Source organism: Sceloporus undulatus, chromosome 4 (assembly GCF_019175285.1).
Source record: "Sceloporus undulatus isolate JIND9_A2432 ecotype Alabama chromosome 4, SceUnd_v1.1, whole genome shotgun sequence".
Taxonomy (NCBI): domain Eukaryota; kingdom Metazoa; phylum Chordata; class Lepidosauria; order Squamata; family Phrynosomatidae; genus Sceloporus; species Sceloporus undulatus.
In genome coordinates, this window is record NC_056525.1 from 136,873,387 (window position 1) to 136,899,556 (window position 26,170).

Below are 26,170 nucleotides of genomic sequence, written 5' to 3' on the forward strand. Positions count from 1 at the left end.
TGAGTTTCCAGTGACAGGGTGTCTCTCTTCATGAGAACACTATCTTGGTCTGTTGCAAAGACCAATTAATGAAGAAATCCTTATCGGTGGATCGCAGATATTACAATGGGATGCGAGAAAGATGTATTCATTATATATTGGCCCTGCACTTTTTAGGGCTTCATAGGTTAATATCCTAAATGGCATTCAGGCATCTGGAATTGTGGGATGCATACCCAGTAACATTTTGCCATTGGTTGGTGCTTGCTCTATGACGAGTTGAAGTTCCCCAACAATTTAAGTGACAGTCTATTGCATTTAGTGGCTGTGTGTTTCCCTCACTGTTATGACTGAAGCATGAAAAAAACATTTGTCAATTAACAACAGCAGCAGCAACAACAACACAATATCCACTGCTATTTCCAGCTGTAAAAATGCTTTCATTTCTCACTTCAGCGGGGGTAATGCGTGATTACATTACACAATGTGTAAAAGTAAAAATTTGGACCAAGCAAAGAATAAAGTACATAGTATACAGAGAATGTTATAAGAGAAATGTGTGCAGAGCAGAGGTAACCAGATGAGAAAAAGAAATGTGCTCAGCCAAACAGATAGGATGTTTTAAATGTAAGCTGTAGATGTCTAAAAAATACAGAGCCTAGTTGAGTGTTATAGATAAACACACACAACTTGTTTTGGAAAGAGCAAAATCACTTCAGGAGGGACCGTTTCTAGTGGAGAAGGAGGCACGGAGGTGTGGTTAGCCCCTCATCCTCAGCTGCATCCTTAAACTCCCCTCTCCCATGGGAACCCAGGGACCTTTCAAAATAACACAGTTATTGCACTATGATTCCTCTTTATTTGCCATGATGACATCCTATGGGTTCCTGGGATTGACAGTCGAGGGAAGGACATTAAAAGTTCTCAGCCCTCTCTACTACCTTACAAGTCTAACTATATTGAGCTCCTAGACTAGAGCTTAGAAAATGGCTGTGCTGCCTTGAGGAATTCTGGAGGCTGTAGTCCTCCCCAAAAGTAACTTTCTCCAGCTCTGATCCAGACATATATTTATGACGGCTAACCTGTCCTCATGGGTGACAGAACTTTCAAGGTTGAAGTACTCTCCATTCTACCACTTCAGCATGGAAAATTATTCCCCTGCTTTCCTAAACAATCCCCTCTCTCAGCTATTTACATGCAATATTTTCATTAGGGCCTGAAGATTCTCCAAAGAACTACAGGGATATGCAGCCCTAGCTGTATAGCCTCTGGGAATAGTTATTTCAGTGAGATGACATGGGAGTCATGGCTGGTGCTTCTACTAAGCCGCTCGGACTGCGTCAGCCTCCATATGGAACACAAGTCATCCAGTATACAGAGGAGCAATGCACTTCTGGCATCAAAACTACTACAAAATGCTGTAACACTGTGAACCATCTCTTTCTCTCCCCACCAGTCTTTTTCTGTAGTTGCAATGAGGTCCATGATCACAACAGTTAATAAGCTGATCTGAAGGAGGATTCAGAGAAAACAAATGTGCATAAAGAAGAATGCAGACATAAGAGCAATGTGCAAACAAGTTGAAAATATTTGATCTTTGGAAAACTCTAGAAACATGAGAAATGTATGCATGGTGTCTAACGGAAATTAAAAGCATGGGGCCTTACCTATTACTCATGCGTTTGAGATCCCTGCCCTTGCAGCTCACCTGAGTGCTTTATCCAAGGTCAGCCCAGTGAAGTCAAAGAAACGAAGATATTCTTCAGCTACCAATTTGCTAAATTCATTACTGCAAATAAAGAGGTTTTAGTAAGTCCACTTGGGCATACCCTTCACAACAGAATCTCATTTGACAAAGCATTGAAGACGAATCTGAGCTCATACAGCAATGCAAGTGCCGAAACGTGCTCACCCTGGATGTGAGTTAAACCCTTTAAAACACCACTGATTTGAACAGCAGAACTGAGTCCTATCACTTGTGTAGTTCAGCTTACATAGACCTTGTTCAATCTAGGCTCACTTTGTACAAGTGTGTCAAGATACTGCACTATATATAAAGTATTTCCACCTCTTTCAGGACTATGACACAAGAGTTATAACTAACTTCCTAGATTGTATATCACAGTCTATTTCCACACTGGCTTTTGTTTATATATCAGTTAATCAAAACATCAAGATATGAATACTGCATACCACTCTAGGAGTTCAGGTTGTCAGCTATTTATAAAGCAACAGCCAAAAGCTTGGACCAACTTTGCTAAAAGCAAACCTGGTATCTTGCTGCTCATAGGCTTCTGCTTTTATATTATTCCCAGCATCTATCTATCCAATCAGACACGAGCCTCATTAATGTCAACAAAAATCTTCCTCTCCAGTGTGAAATGAATTTCACTGGCTGTTTATGTGAGGCCACTAAAGGACCAATAACTGACCATTGCTATGCTGGCTGGCTGACAACAGATGATTCCATCAGCCTAAGTCTATGGCACCAATGGAGTATACCTATATACTTTGAACACTTATTTATTGTTTTCTCTGTCTTTCCAGTTTTGGTTAGGTGGCTGAATGCCCTAAACTAGATGATAAGCCTGCACTTTCAATATTTTGCTGTCTGACACTTTTTACTCTATCAAGGCATATATTTCTTTTTAATATTCCAATACACTGGCTTCAAGGACTTAAATTTTGCAAATCAAATATCCAAATAGTGTTCAGCCTGGAACACTGGCCAGTAACCAAAGTTATCTGGACAGTGTATAGTCTTGCGTATACCCAACCTGCTTGCCTACTATTTTGAGTAGGTAGGCAATAGAAAAAAAAAGTTTCTCAATGATGGCACCTCAATGATGGTACCTTGGAAAAAGGAAGGCCATGGGCCTTTAGTTGAGATTTCCAGGTTCTCAGCTTAGTAGTTTCTTCCACCAAAGACCTATTCTGTCTAGAGATGCAAAGTATAGGAGTGCTACTATGACATTTCTTTCCAAGATTTTTGTCTAGCTCACTCAAATTGCTTTTAAGACAAACAGTACCCATTTTATCTGGCCTTTAACTGAAAGGGTTTTATTGTATTTGCTGCTGCTACATTTTTGAACAATATTATATTTCGTTATATATTTTGACTTATAAAATGGTTTTATAATTTGGTAATATTTAATTTTGCTGTTTTGTATTGTAAGTCAGGCTGGGGAAACTAGGATCTTGAAAGGCAGATAAGCAATATATTACATAAATAAAGCTGATTTAACAATAAAACCCTAAAAAGTAACATGTTTATTAAGCAGAAGCTTTCATGAACTGTAACTCAGACAAATACTGTAATGTGAATACCTGTGATGATTTAACATAAAAGAAGGGCAATTTTTTAAAAAGTTGCAGAAGCATTTGCAGCTACAAGGAGTATCCATCTGCATATGGATTCCCCCACAGTTCCTACGATCTACCCTCTAATAAGTCCACCCTGTGAAAGAAACACAAATGTTTTTAGAGGATGGATAAAACAAGAGTGAAACACTGTCTAGTTTAAGGACTGCTATATAGTATGATTATGCGAAGGGCTCTTGCAGCACCTTTGAGAGAAAGAAGCTTGTAGCATAGGCTTTTGTAGACTTGTCTACTTCATCAGATGCATTAAGTGCTTTTCACAGTTAGTTTCAAAAGTACAGCAAGATCCCCTTGCATACTGATCCAGACTAACATGGCTATGGGTCTTTAAACAGTATCGTCTTATAGTACTTGCAGAGGAAAACTGCAATGTCTGTGTAGTTTCAGGTAAGTAAATGGTGGCTAAAATAATTGGTTCAGTAATTATTGCTTGCTAGGGAGAAGCTGATTGCCAGAAAAGGGCAAGTAATCAAGAATTTCCCTTCAGGCTATTTGAAATTGAAATCCATCTATCCTGTGACCACAGTTGTCCCAGTCTACTCCTCCCCAACAGGCATATGGGGGTAATTAATCGCACTGCCCAAACAGGGCCTAGAACTGTTGTGACAATCAATTTAATATCTCCCCATTTACATTCTTCTAAGGCACTCTGCATGCCAGATTAGATGCCAATGTTGCACTATACTGCAGGGTTGCCATACACTCTTCTCAATTCCTTTCCTTTCCATGTAAATAGAACAAGATGAGGCTACTTTGCATGGCAGGCATAATACTACATTCCCTCTCAGCCGCAGTGTCACTTTGGTATTGATATAATAAGAATGCCCCATATTGGCATTGACCAAACTTTTTTTTTTTTTAAACTCAGAAAAACTTTTTCAAGGAATAAGACCTGGATTAGAAACACCTGTAGTAATTTCTTATGGCATTAATATGCTGCTACCCAATTTATAGTGCACTGACTTTTTTCTCTCTGTACAGTTGGCCTTTCTTATACACAGATTTTTTTATACACGGATTCAAGCATCCACAGTTTGAAAATGTTCAAAAAAAAGTATAAATTTCAAATATCAAACCTTAATTTTCCATTTTTTATAAAGGGACACCATTTTGCTATGTCATTATATTTAATGGGATTTGAGCATCCACGGATTTTGTTATCCATGGGAGATCTTGGAACCAAACCCCAGCATATAACAAGGGTCCACTCTATTTTCTATTGGCAGCAATCACCTTTTCATCAGAAAGGTTTTTGTAAAAAGGATTCAAAGGCCCGAAACAGATGGGCAGATTGGGGGGGCGGCTTCCAGCTGCTCCAGTGGTGCGTCATTCACATGACTCTGGAGCTGCACTAGGGCCACCTAAGGCGGCCCAAATTTAGACCCAAAAGGAGTGGATCTTTCCCACTCCTATTTGGGGCCATGGGAAGAGATGCCCTTGAGGCTGCAGTCTGTGTTCACTGCTGCCCCAGAATGATCAGGTTCAGAGAGGCTTCTACCTGCTCCTTCCTGCCCGTCATTCAGCCCCAAAGTGAATCAGGATGTTCTTCTTCACACAATGGTGTGTAACTCTTTGCTCATCTCTACTCTTGATCTCTGAATATCAGCCACAGTTATAAAAATACTAAAGGCCAGGAGCAACTAATTCTTAAAAAATCCAGGTCAATTAAGGCATGAAGAGGCATCTGATGGCATGGCAGCTACATGCTAGATGAAATCCAGCCAATCAGGCAATATGACAACCATATTGGAGGACCTAAATAGATTTTTTTAAAAAAATTAAAATCCTGAGCGTAATGATATTTATAGGGGTGCCAGCCCATGATTGTTCCAGGCCCTGGGGTTTCCAACTAAACCCCAAGACTTAGAGACAGCCCTCCATGATTGCTCCACAACACTGTCATTAAGTACCAACCACCACTTTTCACAGCTTGTTATTGAAACACACAAACTAACACAGAACAAATTTTCCTGGTTGGAAGTTGAGGCAGAAATCATAGCTAAAGGGGCTGTTCTTAGATCAAGGTGAGATGAGATTTTTATTCTTTCTCACTTGTTTAGGGAGATGGGATAAGGAACATTTAATCTAGGCTACATGTTCTAGCCAGAAAGTAGAAGTACAGCAGAGGGCAAACTTGGCACCACAATGACTCAGAGGGAAGTTGGGAAGTACGTAAATAGAATGGCCCCCGGAGAGCCTTTGTAAATTGCAGCAATAAATCAATCAAACTTTGCAAAGTGTAGCAAGCTGTTGCTCTAATAGCTTAGTTGGAGATTTGTAGACAATCCTTTCCTCTTTTGGCAGGCCTGAACCTGCCAAAACTGCAGAATTTTGAGATTTAAAACTAACCTATGAAAACTGGAGACTTGAGGCCAGGCCCTAAGATCTGGGAACCCTAGATATTTAAGATGTGATTCTCTCCTAGATGCTGAAAGGGAGAGTTTAGAATAATTTAGATTTGAAGGCTTGCCCTAACCTCAGTAAATTTTATGACTAAACCATATTCCTTTCCAGGCACAAATGGCCTTGGTCCCCTCCTTCCACTTCCACTTTCTTTTTCTCTTCCTCTTGGCTAGATATTGATATGGGAAAAGTGTGAAATATCCAGGGAAGGTGGGTAAGACTCTTTTAGTATTGTCTGTTCCCTACTTTTAATATTGACAAAAAAGATTCAATAAATATTAAAATTAAACAACACAGTACAAGGAATATAATATTGCTGGGATACAGTCACCTAGGAAATCAACTTTTCCTTCACAACATGCCATTTTCTGCAAATGAGGCCAATATGCCTTTAGGGAGGCTATAACAAAGCTATTTTCATGCTGTTCAGGGACCTGAAGCTTTAAATTCATGGATGTCTCCTTCTCTAAGGAGTGTGTGTTCTACTTTATTATGTGGATATATTGAAACTGCCCCATTTAACTTCAGATATACATTTTCCTTGTCCAACAATAGCATGGCAAACTATACAATATGTTAAATACACAGTGTATCTGTCAGATCCAGATTAAGAAAGTTACACGTAGTTCCCACTGAAATCAATGAAACTAAAATCGTATAGTAATTTCAAAAGATCCTATGTGAAACACCTTGGATTCAACTCTATTTTTGTTTTGTTTTTTCTTCACTGAAAAATACATTGGATTGGATTGGATATATGGCACAGGGAGAGGATGTTTAATCTTTCCTGCCCTAATGGTGACTTCCTTCTCCAGAATTTTCCACATCTTCCATTTGTACCGCAGGTGTACTCAGTAAAAAAAAACAATCTCCCATTGACATTCCCAGGTTGTTTGTTTGTTTGTTATTTTTTGCACTAAGTACAGTTGGTCCTCAGAATCCATGGATTCAACCATTCATGGCTTGAATATACTGTATATATATTTTTCAAAAACCAAACCTTAATTTTGCCATTTTATATAAGGGACACAATTTTATTCTGCCATTGTATATAAACGGACTTGAACATCTATGGATTTTGGTATCCACAAGGGGTCCCATAACCAAAACCCAGAAGATGTTGCACATAGTGGAGAAGATATGAAAGAAAAGAGTCATCATGGTTTTGGAAAGAAGGATTAATCTCAGCCCCTGTTCAATGTGAAAATATCTGGGGTGGGGATGAATTTCTGCATTTCACTGTTCTGGAATTTTTTTACACAACTCTTTTCAATCACTGTTTTTCCAGTCTGCTGCTGGTGCTTGGATATGCCCCCCCCCCCCCAAGTTCTTCTTTGTGATATCCAGAGAACAAAGAGAACATGAAGATGTCATGGTGCTACAATAGCAACATACATTTGGCTATATCATGATGTAACTGTGGAGACACAAAGGCTTAAATCCAATTTCTAGTCCCATCTAAAATAGACCCATTAAATGAAATATAGTTACATATGTTTTTCAGCAAATGATTTAATGGGGCTACTTTAGCTGCCTCTAGCAACTGGATTTAGGCCAAAGTTTCCCACTGCCATCAGTCCAAAAGGAGGCAGAAAGAGCTGAGATATCCTTATCACCCTGCCAATCCAATTCTTTCTTCATTTCACTGCCTAGTAGTGTGGCACAGAGGACTTTCATCCAAGGTTGTTTCTGGTCATGCTTAGTCAGTAAACACAATTGGATCAGGATGTGGATGAGAATATGCATCCTAGTGTGAATATTTTCAATTCACCCTTTCACAAGGCATCTCTACCCACTTTATGTTCCATGTGGGCAGCAATATTCAAACAGATCTGGATAAGGGTGCATTGCTCTAGTTCCCCCCAACAGCAAGTTGTCTGAAAGGGCTATAGGAATCACGGATCTGTCTTGGTTTTGTCTTTAATGAGTGACTGATTTGATCTGAATTGGATCCCACTATTCTCCAAAAAACAAACAAACAAACAAAATAAATAAAAACCTAGGGCCAAAATTGGTTTGTGAAACAGGGACTCAAGCTTATGAAACTAAAACCCACCAAACTTGGCTCAGGGCTAGTTTTATGTCAGCTTCACTTACTTCTTCCCAAGCTGGCGCGCGACGTCACAATGCTTGAATCCCTCAAGGTGGTATAATCTTTTGGCCAATCTCTTGGCAGCCTCACCATCTGCCTTGCAGCCATTGACGAGGGTGTCTGTGCTTCCCTGGTCAAGTTGTTCTGTACTTCCCATATCAGAGTCAGAGTCAGAAAGAGCATCTTTTATGTTGGTATCACTGCAAGAACACAACACAATAAAGAGAAGCTGAATTGGATGGTGGACCTATCAAGCACTTGCAAAACCTTAAACTAAAATCCTTCCTCTAGCCATCTCAGTTAAAACATATATTTTTCAAAGCACTTACCCTCAGGTTCTCTTTCTTTCCTTTCCCTTTTCTTTTGCCACAAGTTTTTATTTATCTAATGTGTCCTCTGTGAACATAGGTAATGTTCTCACAGGTTGGAGATCCCCAATTTTGAGGGATGGAGGATGATATATGGGGTTTCCTTTCCTGCAACTCATCAAAACAAAGCCCCTCTGCCCTTTGTGAAATATCCAGTCTACACACTCCAATTCTACATATAGGTTTGGAATATAGGGCCAGTTTATAAAACTACTGTGTGTGCCACTTAGAGTTTGGATAAATTAAGAGTTTCAGGGTGTCTTCAATCAAATCTGTACAAAAGAAAATTAAAATTATCAGCAACCATCATTTCCTTGGAAAAAGGAAGGTCATGGGCCTTTAGTTGAGATTCCTAGGTTCTCAGCTTAATAGCCTCCTCCACCAAAGACCTATTCTGTCTAGAGATGCACAGTATAGGAGCACTTTCATACTAATTTGTCTTCAACAGAGAATGGGCACATGATGTGTCAACTGTTAATAGAGCTTTCAAGTGCAAATGATCACTTCCCACTTAAATTCTTTAAAGTGGCGACAGAAAGAAATTGGGTGATTGTCTCCCAGTGGAGAAAAGTTTTAAAGTATAGTATGTGTATTTTGCTGTTGTGTGCCTTTAAGTCTTTACCAATTAATGGCAACTCTAAGGCAAACATATCATGGGGTTTTTGTGGCAAGATTTGTCTGGGGGGAGGTGTTACCTTTGCTTTCCTGTGAGGCTGAGACAGTGTAACTTGCTGAAGGTCAGTCTGTGGATTTCCATGGCCGAGTGTGGATTCAAACCCTGGTCTCCAAAGTCATAGTCCAACACACAAATTACTATACCACGTTGGCTCTATTTACCTCACTATGTGTTGAGAAAAAGCAGACTTGAGGTGCCTATGTACCTAGTCTGAGATTGGCTTCTATGTACCTTGACTATGTACCTAGTCAGAGATTAGCTTCTATTACTACCTACACTCTGATTCACACTGAAACATTTTAAAATGTGCTCTCCTTCTACAAAGCCTCTGTAACAGCTCCTGGGATCTAACCCATTTTCTTGAGCTGGATTCTACTCTGGCCTTCATCACACGTTGGTTCTTTGTGAAAGAAAAAAGTTCCATAGACCAGGGGTGGGCAACTGTGGAAGAATAGGAGGCTGCATTGGTCACTGAAGAAGATCCTGAAAAGGCCTCCTCCCATCCTACCTACACAGCCGGCCCTTGATATCTGTGGATTTGCCATCCACGGGTTCAAGCATCCATGGATGGCAAGCCCATGTTGTCCCCAGTGGCCAAACCGCCATTAGGGACAGCTCCTGTTGTCCTGTGACAGTACATGCACGTGACCATGTCACCATTAAGTCCCGTTGTCCCTAACATCTGGAATATATGTTGTACTCTTTTCAGTGCTCCTAGACTTTTTAAGAACTGCTTTAATGCTGTTAGATATTTCCATTATTTATTTTAATTTTATTTTTATAGCTGTATGGTGGTTTAATTATCTGCTTCACTGTTTTTACCTCTGCTACTGATTTTACTTGCTATGTGTGTGCATCTAATCTGATTAAGAGTTCTGGAGAATTTGGAAGTGTGCTTTTTGAAATGTTACTTTTTTGGACTACAACTCCCAGAATCCCTAAGCCTAAAAAAAGTATAAATATGAAAAAGTGAAAAATCCTACAAAAAGATACATTGTTAATACATCTCTTGTCAAATAAAACCATAAATATTGAAGTTTATCCAGAGACTACTGTTAACTTTTCTAACTTAGGTTAAATACATAAATGTACAGTCGCTCCTCCATTTTTGTGAGGCATCCATTCCGGAACACACACACACCATTGAAAACAGAAATGTGAGTATGTTCAAGCCCTATTGGCTTGAACAGGAGTATGTTCCTGTGTGCAGCTGTGGGCGGATCTCAAGTCGGCGGAAACAGAGGGGTGACTGTATACGCAATTATTACATTACAAATTTTTCTTTAGCCCATTAAAACTTGAATGGAATTGTATAGTGGATACAGATGTTTGCAACTGACATGTTAAACATGTTAAACTCTTCAAATTCTAATGCTTATTATGTAGCGGTGATAAACTTTGAAATCTGAACCTTGTTCAGATGCAGGGTTCAGCGAAAGTGATAAAAACTAATGAAGCATATTTGACATCATCCTATAGTATGGTGAGTCAAGCTCCATACAATCCCTCCAAGGTACTACAATGGTCCCTCCACATTCACTGGGGTTAGGGGTGAAGGATCCCCAATGGATGTGGGGGGAAAATGCAAATTAAAAAATACCCTATTCTTTTTACCTAAGAGAACACCTCTCTAGGAATCTCCAGGTCTTCGGGTGCAACTTTATGGCCAACACCTGCCAGAAGTTGATCATACAATCATACTGGAAGACCTACCAATGCCCAGAGAAGTGTTTTCTCTAGGAACTTCTAGGTTCTCAGCACAACTCTGTGGTCAACTTTCAGCAGAGAGAACATATTAATTAAAACAGCAAATAATCACATCTGCAAAAGTCAAAGCTGCAAATGTGGAGGGCCAACTGTATAACATAGCCAGTGCCCGATTTACTTAATATTCAATATATCTAATGCTCATATCCCTTACACAATTAGTCAACATTGTACTTGGGCTTCATTTAAAAACCAAAATAGACTGTGCACCTCATGAAATGGCTAAGCTCTCACTGCCAAATCATATAAGTGGATGCTGTCTGCCATCAAAAGTCCACTATCACACCTTCCTGATATTAGCAGTTGTGAAGACTATAAGCAGTGCTATGATATTGCCCACTCCACACCACATCCCACTGGATCTGGAGCACACTTTCTATTCATCAAGCACTCTTATTTCCACTCGTTTTCTCCAAAAGAACATTTGGGCAAACATGCATTTGTCATATTACACAGGAGTGTCCCTCATACTTAAGTATTTTCACCACACCACTGTGTATGTGTGTGTGTGTGTGTGTGTGTATTATTAAGAAAGGTCTATTGCATATATTTCAGCACAAAGCAAGGTTTAAATCACAAATGAAATCATCTTCTGGGTTTATATCAAATGAATTACACTTTGCTAGGGGACATATTGGCAGAGGAGGAGTGCATCTAGGTTAGCTGAGGATGAAGAGAAAACAACAGTGTGGATTCTTTATCTTTCTGTCCTGGTGAGTTGGACAATGGTCCTTATCGTACTAGAGAAATCCCGTTTAGAAATAGGATTTAAACTACATTTAAATTTTTAAAAACCTGCAAATGCTGGAAGTTTATCACACAATGTGACTGTTAAAGTGAAATAACGTGAAAATAAACTTAAGGTAAAAGGGAGAAAAACAGCAGCTTGTTACTTTCACAACTTCCCAAAAAGTAAAAAGCTGCTGTTTTTTCCACTTTTACCTTAGGTTTATTTTCACGTTATTTCACTTTAACAGTGACATCGTGTGATAAACTTCCCGCATTTGCAGGTTTTTAAAATTTTAAAAGTAGCTTAAATCCCATTCCTGAATGGGATTTCACTAATGTAATAAGGACCCTAGACTTGGCTGCCAATGGGGGATTTTCTCCCATGGGAATTTCCAGCTTTGGTGAAGGAATTTCCCTGAATATTGTGAGGGAGGGGGTTTAAATTACCCCCATTTCTGGCCACTTTAACTCCAATATCTATGCTGCTGCTGATGATGTCTGAGTTCAGCTGGTGCTAGTTGCATCTTTACAACACTGTATCTCCAGTTCAAAAAGATGAATTTAACTTCTTGCCTTGTTGGAAGTATACTGGTAATTTCCCTGAGGTTAAAACTAAATGAACAGCATGGGACAGTGCATTAGGAAGATCACTGATCCCAACTATTTCCTGACCTTTTTGATTGCTTTTGTTCTTCTCTCCTTGCTTCCCTATAATTTCAGTCCTTCCTCTTTTCTTAACATTGCATCTGATATCACTATATGAATAACTAGGGCTACCAAGCTTTTGCTTCATTTTAGTAGATTAATAATCTGCCTTTAACCAATTTGTTGGTTAAATGTGGATATTGATAAGTTACCAAATTCTGGATGTTTAGACAATTTACTTTCTAAATATAAAATGGAGGTATATGGTAACAATTATATTCTTCTTATTCTTATTATTTTCATTAATAGCCTCACTTTCTCCGAATAATGGGACTCAAGGTGGATTTAAGAAACAGTGGGTTTAATAAACTAAAGCTACCAAACAATGTCAGAATGAAACATTACCTTTATTAAGGGCAAGAAAAGGAAATACAGACGATGACACTTGCACATAAGCATGAAGTAGCCTCGAGAAACTAGGCCATTAACATATAGTCGCACTGATTAAAAGCACCTTTTCAATTTAAAGTTCTCTTCCACTAATTAATCTATCTTTCATTGATTAATTGGCTCCTTGAACCAATTAAGGCTATCAGTGCTATAAATGCCACTGCCACTACTACTAACTCTTATTATCATCACTTATTTATATAGGACCATCCATGTACGTGGCGGTTCAGAAACAGTTGCAGAATAAAACATTGACATACTATTCAGTAGTATATGGTATAAATTATTAATATATAGAGTACTAAAATACAATAGAAAAAACAGAGATAGATAGATAGAGAGAGACATAATTCAAAATAAAACAAAATAGGCAGTACTGATAATCAAATATACTAAAGATATAAAAAATAGTAATAATGAATATGCAATACTTGAGTTTCAATGATACGGCAGCAGCTAATTGCTTAAACATGGTTAATCCAAGGTAAATTTGAAATTGGTTGACAGCTGTAGTACAAGAAAAGCATTTTACCTGATTGAATTCATCAGCTTTGTAGCATCTTCTTCTGTCCTCTCAACATGGTAGCCGTTAGGGATGTTTTTGAGAGATGCCCTGCTGAGCACATTCTCAGACCGGCTGCTAGTGATAGAATGTTTCAGTGGGCTCCCAAATTCACTATCCAGAGCCTTGGCCATTGCCTCTTCCTCCTTATCAGTCAACACGGGCTCCAGAAGGTCTTTCCGATGAACAAGGAGTTTCTGTTCTAAAAGTTCAGAACTTTCTTTAGTTCGTTGCTGAATAAGAGGCGTGAGGGGAGCTTCAAAGCTAACACAGCTGTCTGTCTCATCTGTCAGTGAGAGCACATCCAAGGAGTCCAGACTGCTGTAGTATGTGCCCTTCATAAGGTCAGATTCCACAATTTTTTCAAAGGTAGAACTGAATCCATCCCTGATGTCTTTAAATGCAAAATCATCCCTGTCATCATCACTGTAACTTAGCTTGGCTTCTGCAGCAGCGAAGCTGAAAAGGAAGGATACAACTGAACAATAGAGACATTACACTTGTTGGATGTCATTCTTTTCAGACTTTTATGGTATGTGTGGGGAGTTAAAGCAAAATAGTAGCAGTGCAAAGCATAAGATACACTCAAGCTATTGCATTAAAACACATGTGAGCCTGGAATGTGATGCTCACTTATCAGCTAGATTCAAACCTCATGGATATCCTGAAACTCCCATTGCCTTTTGGTTCATTTTCAAGTAGTTCATTAGAAGACCATGGGCAAAACAGAGGAAATGAAAAGAGTATTATTTCTTAGGTGCTTTTATGATAAACGGGGAAGATGCTTTTTAGTGTAAGTTATCAAAATTAAACAGTTAAAGAACCATACTTTCTTAGGAAAAACAGAAACTTTTGGAGTAGAATATAAATGACATGGAATAGAAAAAATAGAACCAAATAACATATAGTTTTTGAAAATGCTCATCTTTTAAATCAACTGTTTAGTATATATTAGAGTGTTTAAATTATTTTTATTCTTTTAATTTTTAATTCCTTAAGGTGATTTTATTATAAACCACTTGGAGATTTTATAATTTTGGTTAAGATATATGACTACTTAAATAAATAGTGCCCAAATGAGAAATATTTGACAAAAAAGCAAGACTCTTTGAGATATGAAAAACTCTTATGGCATAGTCTTCAAACTCCTCTGGCTATGCTTTTGAATATGTTTGCTAAAGAGACTTCATCATCTCTAAATCTTCAAGCAGGCTTAACTGAGGAGCCTGAATCAGTCTCCCATTCCTCAGGGACACTGGTTTGCCTTAGAGTTCCTGCATTATAGGGAGAAGGCACATCACCTGGGCCCCTTTGAGTCCCAGCATTGGGAAATAGGTGCGATATAAATCAGCCAACACAACACAATGCTGTTACGTTTCTCTGGAAGCCCTTTCAGTTAAAAGCCTTTACATGGGGAAGGGGAGATGAACAAGTGGTAGCTGTCAAAATCTTGCTTTGGGGGTGACATTCCCAAGTGTAAACCCAAGCTCAAAGGCTTTAAGGTGCAACTGAAAGGCATGCAAGGCATTGCCATTTTTTTCTGCCATTCTATTACCTTATCTGGTCTTCTCCATCCTCAGGATCAAGCAGCTCTGAAACATCACGGTGTGACTGGAAACCTGCTTTGCTGAGCGGCTCACTGAACAGCAACTTGTTTTTCAAGAGTCTCTCTTCCAAATCAGCACTGCCCGTCCTTGGAGTGATTTGAGCCTGTCGTTTTGCTCCCCCCTTGTCATCCCTTTCTTTGCCAGGCTCAGACTCAGTCTCAGTGTGCAAGCCATTTGTGAATACCAGACTGCTGATGCCGTCCCCTGTACTTCCTGATTGTTCTTGCCATCCTTTTTCCTTCTGCATCTCAGTCTCCCTCCAAGCGCCTGCCACTGTTCCCTTATGTCTGTTTGCATTGCTGAGATAGATACCATCCTCCAGGCTTCTGTTATCCATTGATCCAGGAGGCTCGGTGTCATTCCGGATGCTGGATGTGATACTTGGGGATTCTGCTGGCTGTGCTGGTTGCTTGTTCTCGGAGATGATTGTGGTTACCTGCGCACTTGAGGTATGTGGTTCATTATACTCTTCAGGTGGTGATGGAAATAGAATATTTCTATTCATGTTCTGTTGATTCTACCTTGGTTTGTGTTACCCTGTCTTCTTGGTGAATTTGAACCCTGTATTACCTTCAAAGAGGGAAAAGCAGAAAACCATCAGAATCAGAAAGGGATTATTTTAAAAAAACAAAAAACAAATGTTGTTTAAATGACAGTAATGTTTATCAAAAGCTGTGATTCCCAGCCAAAGCAAAGCCTAAGAAGAAGTAAATGTATTTATATACAGTATACTCACCCCTTTTCCCTTTATACCTCCTTTTGCTCTTTGCCTCTGTTGCTACCAAACACGTTGGGGCAAATACCTAAGATTAGTTTAGTTTGGATTTTTTAAAAAGAAACTTATGTAACTTTGATGTACTTTGTCTCCTATCTCTTTCCTCCACATTAATCAATGAGTCAATCAATCTCGTAATGGCATTAACTCTAGCCATTTCGTCATGTCTTATTAGTCCTTTGACTAACAAATATGTCATGGCATAAGCTTTCCAGAATTATAGGGATACCCCCAGGCTGGCAGGTATATATATGGGTATAGAGCAAAACACCTTAAAACCCCTAAAGGCCTATCTAATATTGGGAATTAAGCACGGTCGGCCCTGAAGACTGCCAACAAATACCTATAGGTTCTAGGTTCTGTAGCTACATTTCAGAGAAAGGAACTGGCAAAACCACCTCCAAGTATTCCTTGCCTAAGAAAACCTTATGAAATTAATGGGATCGCTATAAACTGACAAACAACTTGATGGCGCAGACTCACATACATAGAGGAAAACATGTAAACAGTAAGGTCAAGTGGTGATTAAATGTACAATATGTTATCCGTCATGCCATTTAACCCTATGTTTTCTCTATTCCTTGGTGAATGAGAACAATGAGAACCTGGAACTAACACATTAATTAATTTTTTAATTCATGAATTAGGCCAATTTCTCCAGTGAGTTCACCTAGAGCACTTCTTACCCCAGTTAATGATGAAGCTAAACATATGATTTAGAGAATTGGGTCTCTAAAATTCTTTGGGGAGAATGCATCTTCCTTTGTTAGATTCAGTAAAACATGAGGCCTTCTGCCTCTAGATAATATGTATTAGGACTGGAGGAATGTAAGGCAGCCTAGAAGGGGAAAGAAAACTTTTTAGGACCCAGATAAAAGCTGTGTGTGTGTGTAGGTGTAGGTGTAGGGGGGTGGGATGGAAAACAAGGATAAAGTGAGTATAGCAATGGAATGGGAACAGAGTGGGGAAGATCTCTTTGAGAGGCCAAGGCCCTTGAGTAATCACAGCCTTTTCAGAATGCTGAGTCTTTTAGGTCTGAAAGGCATGTGTGCCCCCCACAGGACTGTATGGAAAGCATCTGGAGTCTTTCGAGGGGGTGGCAGGTGCATTGTGATTTTAGTAATTTCTCATCTAATGATTATATTCTGGACTCATTTTGTTGTGGAGAACCAGGCTAACAACCCTTTCACTTCAGGGCTTTCCTCTACAGGAACAAAACCAGCTGATGACTGAAACTTGCCTGGTTCAGTCTGCAAGTACATGAACATGTGCATGTACCTAGGTAAAGGGAGGGAGAATTCACATTCCTACTACATGCTGCCTGCCTTCCTTTCCTTGGTTGTATGGCAAGCTTTTGTTTGTTTGTTTGCTTTGTTTTGTTTTTATAAGACATGTGTAAGACTGTCAACTGGTGTCTTTTTTTCTTTTTAAAGAAAGTAGTTTAATGTTAGTGGTGGCTGCCTTTTGCACATGTTCAGTGGCAACTGATTCTCAGACTGCTTTCTGTGTTGAACACAATACAGGAAAGTATTCTGCACAGTCACTATTTAATAGCGTCATTGCTATTATACAGTAACAATGCTAAGAGTAATATTTCACATTTTAAAAGGATTTTTGAGCATACAAAGCATTTTGTTTCCACTAGCTCAATAATCCTTACAGCAATCCTATTGTTGTTGTTGTTATGTTTATGTTTATTTATACCCCACCTTCTTCCCAGTACAGGAACTCCAATCTAAACACTGAGTCCATGCAAAACCATTGCCCCTGTTTTGCAGATAGGATGGGGGCATAAAACAGAGCACAAATGCTGTCAGTTAAATTTAGATCTGCAAAGAAAGATCCCAGTTTTAGTGAAACCCTTGCTCAAAAAGCTGTTGAATATCTACATCTCCTACAGGCACAGCTTTAGAGGGGGAAAAGAAAGGGTAGTACATTCTGTACAAATAATCTAAGGAAATTTAACTTCTTTCCTATCTATAAAGCAGTTTTGAAAGTAATGCTTCTGAGTGTGATGTTAGCATGAGGAGAGATAGTTAACTTCTCCATGATCTGCATAATAAATAATAGAAAATGTCATGGGGTGGGGAGGAGACTCCAGGTGTCCCATGTTTTTAAAAGCCACAGCTTCAATGGAGGACTTTGGAAGAAAAGAGAATGAAATGATGGGGACTGTTGCACCAAAGAACTGCACAAGATAATAAAATGTAAGGGCATGACTCTGAACACCAAAGTGAGGATTGTCCAAGCCATGGTATTTACTATCACCATGCATGGATGTGAGAGCTGGACAGTGAAAAAAGCCGATAGGAAGAAAATCAGTTCATTTGAAATGTGGTGCTGGGGAAGAGTACGAAGAATACCATGGACAGTCAAGAAAACAAACAAATGGATTCTAGAACAGATCAAGCCTGAACTCTCTCTGGAGGGCAAGATGACCAAATTGAGGCTTTTGTATTTTGGCCATGTCATGAAGAAAAACAAATAATTAGAAAAGACAATGATTCTAAGAAAGGTGGAGGGCAGCTGGAAAAGAGGAAGGCCACATGCTGGAATCTATTAGGGAGGACACAGGCATGAGTCCACAGGACCTGAACAGAGAGATGGAGGATAGGGACTCTTGCAGATGTCGCATCCACAGGATCACCATCTCGAGGACAGCTAACAACAAAATTACACCATATGAAAAAAAAATTGGGAAGTGCAGATCAGGTTAGTCTGCTTCTGTGCCAGAAGAAAAGATGTGTGCTTCCACGCACCCATTACAGCCACTCAGACATCCCTGTCTTTCTGCTCAATAGTATTTTATCTTTAAAAAAAAAGGGGGGGGGGGGGCAAAAAATTCAGTACATCTTCTTCCACAGACTGAAAGAAGATTATGGTCTCATTTAGCAACAGCAGCAACATCCAGTTTTTGCAGACACAAGGAATATTACTTGTGTTTTTTGTAACACCTTAAAGAACAGCTGAGATGTACAATGCTGTCAATTTGTTCCTGCTGTTTATTCAGTTAAAAATATCTTTCTTCACACTAGAGTAACACCTTTTGCTTCCCACAAACCCTGGTGAAATGTACTGTACTGCTTAGGGCTATTGACAATGCAAACACTGGAGTACGAGAAATTTCATGCAGATAATTCAAGGTGGGCTTGACAGAATGGAATGAAATATTTGCCGGGACCAGCTTGAGACATTATGCTGCTTGAGGTGATGGGTGAGGTGGTGCCACCATTCCCACTCCCCATTTTGAGTACAGAAGGATTGGGAGGTGAATCTTACTACACAATGGGAGAGTGTCCTCCTACATTGTACTTGAGGGCATCAGGGTAGTTTAGGACATTCTCAGTGGCTGCTCATGGGCCATACAGTTAGGCTTACTCCTCCTTGCTGTCCTGCACAAAAGCAAAACCCTTTCTATGCAAGTGGGCTTCTTGTGTAGAAAGCAACTTTTAATGCATGGATGCTTTCCTTTTTCCCCAGTCAATATGCTTTTAAACTGGTTTTGATTCAATTGTCTTTTTAACATTATGGTTTGTTTAATTATGTTTTAACATAATAAATTTTGAATTTTTATTTATTCAAATAATTGTCAAATAAATATCGGGGGCAGGGACAGGCTGTGCAACATTAGCCCTGTGGTCTAACCCCTCACTTCTGCTCACTAGCACCCACTGCCTGAGGCAGCTGCTTCACTCTGCCCAGTGACCTAGCTAATGCATATACAACTGCTCAAAGGCAATTAGTTGTGCTTCAGCTTTGCCATACTTGTCCAAGAGTGGCCAAAACTCTCTCACAGCCTGAGGTGGGAACAAATTACTGTCCTCTGTTGCACCATCAAAATGCACTCCCCACCTTCATGAAGTAAGAGCAGGAAAACAGAGGTTGTATCTCGCTCCCTGTCCCTAATTGCTTGCCCACAAGCCAGTCATCACCCAAGCAACTCATCCTGCATCCAGAAAGGAGGAGAGGTCAATGTCAGTATTGGTCAGAGGAGCAGTGGAGCCTGTCATGGTGCGGGTGAAGGCAAGAACATCTGTAGCCCCCGTGTTGTTGCCAAGGGCTTTTGAGTTGATAGCTTAGTCACTATCTGGCTTGATGTATGAAGAGCAAGACTTACAAGCATTTGAGCAAGGGGTCTTGTTTTTGTGAGCAGCCAGGATGGAATGATTATATACTTTATGACACTCTGATAAAGTGTTTGTGATTCTGTCGACCAATATGTATATAAACCCATAAGAGGAAGACATTTGAAGATAGGATGAACACCTCAACAGTGGTTATTTTGCATTTAAGATATGAGTGAGACCATTCTATTCTCTCATCTAACATTCACTTCCAATTCATGTGCTATAGCCCTGCAACTCAAAATAGGGCTGGTTTCATAATCATTTCAACCTCAATACGGTCAAGAGTGACCTGTCCCTCTTTTGTTTAACTAGAAAAGCCTTCCTCTCTTGATTATGCTTTAGATATATCGACCAAATTACAATACACTTGGTCATCAAAGCCTGAAATCTTGGCTTTATAATTGATTCTTTTACTGTGATCAAGTCCCACATCACTCTCTCAAGTCACCTCTCTTAGTACGGCATTATGAAAATATACCTTTTCCTTTCTGCTGAAACAATGATCTGTCAAAATCAGTTGCACATGGCCAACTCCTGGTGTATTTCCACTCCACTTAGACTTTACATATGTTCAATTGTAAGTCTGCCCCCCTCCATTTCTATATATATATATATATATATATATATATATATATATATATATATACACACACACACACACACACACACACACACATCGTTTTTAAAAATCCACAGACATTGTATTTCTTTTGGAACAATATTCTCTAAAAACACATTTTTGTATTGAATTTCTCCTTAAAATGTTTTGGCATTTTTCTATAGTTGTCCATAGTAATATTGTCTTGCATTGTTTTTCTTGCTCTCCCTACACCTTTTTAGCAGAGAACTATATTACAAAATTCAGAGGAATGCATAATCCAAAGTATAAGTATGTTCTGATGCACACATTTAGTCTGGGAAGTCTGAATCCAGACATTTTAAAATGTGGACCCTACAAAAGTCTCACATATTCCTAGAATGAAAAGCAGTTGTCATGGTTTATCATGGTCTAAAACAGTTCTGTCTCCTCCTGCTCCTATTCTTTTCTTTTAAAACCTAAATATAGCTTGAACATACCCTGACTAAGAGTTCTAGAGAATTAAAAAGCTTGCTCATTACTAATTTTCTCAGCCCTATGGGAAGGCATTACACTACTGATTTTTGTTTTTGTCTAATGGACCAACAGAGCTACTTTCATTCCCCCCTCCCCCGAATCTGTTCTTTCAGATAACACGCTCCACCATTAACTATTGTGTACCTTGCTACACTTACTTTATTCTTCTGTAAAACATTGTTGTCTATAACAAGATGACCCCCACAAGAAAATTTTGCCTGTCTTTTGAAACCTTTCTAAGAAGGGCACACACACAAACACACTAGCCTTCTGATCAAACTAGGTCATTTCTACAATTTTTTTCACTGCATTTTGCCAGACAAGGGGTCATCTTGGTAAAACATGGCTAAAAGTCTGCCAATGAGGCAAGAATTTGGCCTTGTTTTATTTTTAATTGGGAAGGGACTATAGCTCTTTTTGAAGCTTAATTTGGAGCCAAACCAGTTTTTATTAAAACTGAACTGTCAGCAAAAATGATGTACTTGTTAATTTCATTGCTGTTTTTCAGAATGGGAAAAAATCCCACTACTGGGCACTTTGGCCTAGAGAGGCTGCATTAATGGGGGAGAAAAACACCCTGTGAACTAATGTAACTTTGTTCTGTTCTTGTTTTTGCATGAAAGAAGAGATGATTGCTGGGATAGCAAAGGCATGACTTTCAAATGTCTCCACATCAAACGGCTAAATCTTTTCAGTGTTCACAGACCATCATTTATTCTTTGTTTGACAATGGTACAAAAAGAATAGAGTCCATGAGTATGGAATGGGTTACATGGAGAAAAAAGAAATTCCTCTTGAAGTTTAAAAGAACTAGCTATTTTTAAAATTAGAGCTTTGTTTTGAAACAGTGTTGTAAATAATTACAAAGCCCATTGTTACTTTAGGTTCCACAAGAACATAGCTCAAAATGATGCTACAGATTCCTGTTCTCTGAATAAATTTAATTCTGTGTACTCATCACGCTCTAAACTACGACTTTGTCTTAGTGTACATGAATGAGGTTGTCAGTAAACTATTTCAAAATTTATTTTAAAGGAATTTCTGTCTTTAAGTCATTCTAATTGGTTGTATGGAGAGAGTACAGATGGCTGGTAACTCTGATTCTGTTTCTCAGTGTCATTGACCCGGTACAAATGGGTGCTTTGTGGTGCCCTGGGCCTGATCATAGGGTTCGGGAGCACGCACTAACTGCACGCTCCCGAACCCTAGTACGTGCCAACGGCACCATCATGGCAGCCTCCCATCCACATGGGGGATGCCATGATGATGCTGTGGCAGCGCAGCCTCCAGACGTCACTTCCAGGAAGTGGCATTATGTCGGCACCTTTCCCCCTTTACAGTGCCACAAAAAAAGAAGCCACTCTAGGCAGCTTCTTTTTGGCAGCTCATCAGCGCTGTAGCACTGACTCGGGGCAAAGATGAGCGGCACAGAACCACCCATCTGTCGAGCCCCATACTCTCCAACATTTCACATATGGAAGCCATGACACACGTGGCCAAGCAATATCAATGTGGCAAAAGTTGTTAATGAGGGAGAGCACACAAACTAGGAGAGACCACAACAGTTTGCTTTTGCCTAAGCCTAGGGGAAAGGGTCAAATTCCCCATTCCTGTTCTCTCCACTTGCTGAGTTAATTGAGTACAAACTACTTTTGCGCTTTGAACTCAGTTTGCACACAAATGCAATATCAGACTAAAATGTATATCCTTCATCTGTCCTGATTTGACAGAGACAGTCCTGATTAATCTTCTATTATCCCATTTTTAGATGCTTTTAAGCATCCCAGTTTCTCTCTCCTTCTCCCACTCTCCTCCTTTGCTTGTTCACACAAACTGAAAATGAAGGAGGGGAGTAAAAGAAGGAGAGAGAAACTGGGATGCTTAAAAGCATCTTAAAATGGGATGATAGAGGATTAACTGGGTCTGTCTCTGTCAAGTCAGGACAGTTGAAGGGTATGCATTTTAGTCTGCTAGAGAGACAAAATGAAATAGCTCTTAGATCCCCAATAGATTATGGGCTCAGCAAATTTCTGCTATATGAACAGAATCTATCTATCTATCTATCGATCTATCTATCTATCTATCTCAGGTTGTTCAGGACCCCCCCCCCCCCGCCTTTGTTCTTTAAGAAGCTATTTTTTCCTCTTTTGGGCTGCAGTAGTTTTGAGTTATACTAACCAAATAGATTTTATTAAGAATGGAATGACAGAATTAAGATCATCTTGCAAGTCAAAAATACATACTCTTATAGTGAACTAGGAAAACCCACAGGAGATGCTGTAAACTCTTGGGAAAGGTGAAACAATGCAGCTGCTAAATCAATTCTTTATTATTAGGAAGGTAATCTGTAAAGGAATGTAGCAGAACTAAAGAAATGCTAGACACACCATTAAAAACAATTTAGTTACACTCTAAAAACCATTTAGTTAAACTTTAAGTCAGACAATTTGGATATAAGAGATGATGAAACTGAAGCTTGGATTATAGAGATGCTGTAAACAGCTTATAACAACAATGATTATTGTATTTAACAAGTTAAAATTAAATAGACTTGAATTTTTAATTATTTTTCCCCAGAAAAATTGTCCAGCAGAAAGTGAGATTACTTTTGGTGATTTCTTATCTTTTGCAGCAGTTTCTTGGAATAAAATGAAGTCTTTCAGTTCAGCAAGCAAATGTCATCCAAGTACAGAAGAAGGTAAACAGCCTTGAACTGTGACATAGACAGCGGGGACACTATGTTACAAAGGGTGTTCTTCAGCAAAAGACAAGAACCTGACTACAGGTATTAAGGTAAATGCACAGAAAAGTAACTGTCCACACAGGTACACACTGTACTTAAGACGTTGGGCCTTTACTTCAGCTAGGGACTGGAAGATGCACTAAAATGTGATCTCTCATACACAGCAACTAGACATGTGAAAACCCAAAGGCATAAAACAAAAACAGAAAAGAAAAGTTTGGTGATGGAATCATTTTTTCCCCTGAAGCCTTATTTTTCCAACATATCTCTATATATCATCTTTCTTTCTTTCTTTCTTTCTTTCTTTCTTTCTTTCTTTCTTTCTTTCTCTTGGACCTTCTCTAAGAGAAGGTGTTCATGTATTTTGTCTGCCCACATTATTTCTGAAACCTATATAACAAGTAGACTTTTGGGTAAGGCCATGCACAGTAGTGCTGCTCAACCTGTTGTACAAGCCACTGGCTGTTAGTTTGCAGTGAGGTTGTGGAGAAAGAACTAACTGTTGTAGCCAATGGGCACAAATATAGTACTGGTCCCTATCACATCAGGGGGAAAGAAGCCAGGTTCCCCACACCTAATAGCCTGAGAAGCAGTGATGAGATCATTGTACCTCCTAGTCCTGGTTTCCTTTTCTGATTCCTTTTTATGGGCATAAATGCTTTACTCCTGCTTGACACTATGGAGCACTAAACGAAACAATTTTTGTTGTTGTTGTTTAACTAATGTTGACCATTTCTTCTGTTCTCACTGGGGACTGGGGTTGATTCTCAAAGACTGGCAAAGCTGAAGTAGTTTGTAACAGTCCACAAGTTTCCTACAGTCCAGCACCTTGTGGGTCTATCTATAGGGGGGAAATTAAAAATTAAATTCAATTTCTAATTATTTCCTTATAAACTGTACACTTAGTATAGTAAAGATCATAATTATATACCAAGTCAAATCATACTTTGCAATTTGAAAAAAAAAACACTTTTTTTCAATCTTTTCAGAATTTCTGTTTTTACATCTTTAATGCCAACCAACATGGTCCTTTTAATACACTGACACTTGGGGAAAACGAAAATGCTTTCTTTTTGTGGATGATTGTTTAAGGTATTATGTCATCCAAGTGCTCAAAGATGAAACTAAAGGTCCTTAGATGTTGAAGAAACGTATGACCATGGTCAATATCAAGTTTGAAACATACACATAGACAGCAGTGGTGCATTTAATTCACACCCCACACAAGGCTTTTTCAAAGAGCAGGACATTTTGTACAGAAGAAGTGTGAGTTATGCTTCTGAGCAGAAGGAAACTGCTGAAAGGAAGCAGAGGTCTATCTTAGGAACCACTGAATGCATGTTGTCAGGTAGTAATCTTCTCTGCAGACTCTGGTAAGGCATTTGTCTCTGCCATGTATACCCAGAACAGATTGCCAGCCAAAGGCACCATACACACACCATGTTAGTTGTGATGTGGAAGAGAACCACATATGAAGCATATTGTACATTTAGTATAGTAAAGATTATAAAGATTATAATCTTTGCTATATACTTTGGCAGCTGAATATATGCATAAATATCAAAGCAAAAGCATCAAAAGCTATATGCCAGAATAAAACAAAGTATTTTGGTTGGCTATGCTCCTAAGTGATACACAGCAATGAACTTAAAAACTGGCAAAGAAAGTATTAGACACATCAATGACCAAAGAAGAGCTGACAAAACAGGGGCAGATAGATTTTCCAGAACAAGATACCATGTTTGAAACATTAGGACAACAAGAGAGTATGCTGGACCTCTCAAACGAGCCTTTCATGTCCACCTTTTCATACTGGAGCCAGTGCTTTCATGTTGGAAGACCACAAGCAAGTATACAATGTGATCCACAACCTGAGCCAAAGGAGGAGGTAGAAGCTGCAAAAAAGTGAAGTGAGAAAGAAGAAGAAGAAGTTGCAGAAGGCCAGACAAAAGCTGAGAGCAGTAGGATGAGAGAAGGGGATATAGGTGAGAATAGTCTGGACTCAAAGACAGACCAGATCCCACAGCAAATCCCCAGATGCCTGTTGTGATCCAACAAAGGTGTACCTGTTCAATGCCTATCCTGTCTCATAGGTATTGAAGGAGATAGTTGTGTTAGGTTGATGCCACATTGCGGAATCCATGCAGTTTGGCACTGCTTTAACTGTCATGGCTCCATCCTATAGAATCCTGGGATTTGTAGCTTGTTGAGGCACCAGAGCTCTCTGACAAAGAAGTCTAAATATCTCACCAAACTACAAATCTCAGAATTCCATAACAGTGAAGCACAGCAGTTAAAGCTGTGTCAAACTGCATTAACACTGTAGTGAAGATGCAACTGTTGATGCAGCCTTAGTCTGTTTTAGCATAAAATATAAAAGCGAATTCAATTGCCTCTTTGAGACTAACTGGGAAGAAGAAATTTCTAGCATAAGCTTTTGTGGATACATTCCACTTGAGTACCAATGGATATTCAAAGTGGAATAGAATGCAGAAAGAAAAGTGATTCACTGCAAGGCAAGACATGTGACTGAAGGATTTCTGAAGAAGTGCATAACCTCAAACAGTGCCCCATAAGATTGCTTCTGAATGGAGTTGCCTCCAAACAAATTCAAGTCAGACAACTGGATGTGAAGATTTCAATTCTGCATATAGAACTAACAGAGGAACTGTATATGCAGTAAGTCCTGGAAAGACCAACCACAGCATGCACACCTCAACCACAAGCTTGCCATCCACAGATTGGAGAATCT

General features: G+C 39.2%; 1 protein-coding gene across 1 annotated transcript in view; it reads right to left on the reverse strand.

Annotated features, from left to right (window-relative positions):
• Positions 1-26,170, reverse strand: part of PSD2 (pleckstrin and Sec7 domain containing 2) — an 81,004-nt gene that overhangs the window by 40,733 nt on the left and 14,101 nt on the right. Inside the window, exons 2-5 of the mRNA XM_042465448.1 lie at positions 14,608-15,229; positions 13,023-13,511; positions 7,861-8,055; positions 1,688-1,768 (exon numbers count right to left, since the gene is read on the reverse strand). Coding sequence (XP_042321382.1) covers positions 1,688-1,768; positions 7,861-8,055; positions 13,023-13,511; positions 14,608-15,164 — 1,322 coding nt within the window. The 5' untranslated portion in view covers positions 15,165-15,229. The remainder of the gene's footprint in view (positions 1-1,687; positions 1,769-7,860; positions 8,056-13,022; positions 13,512-14,607; positions 15,230-26,170) is intronic.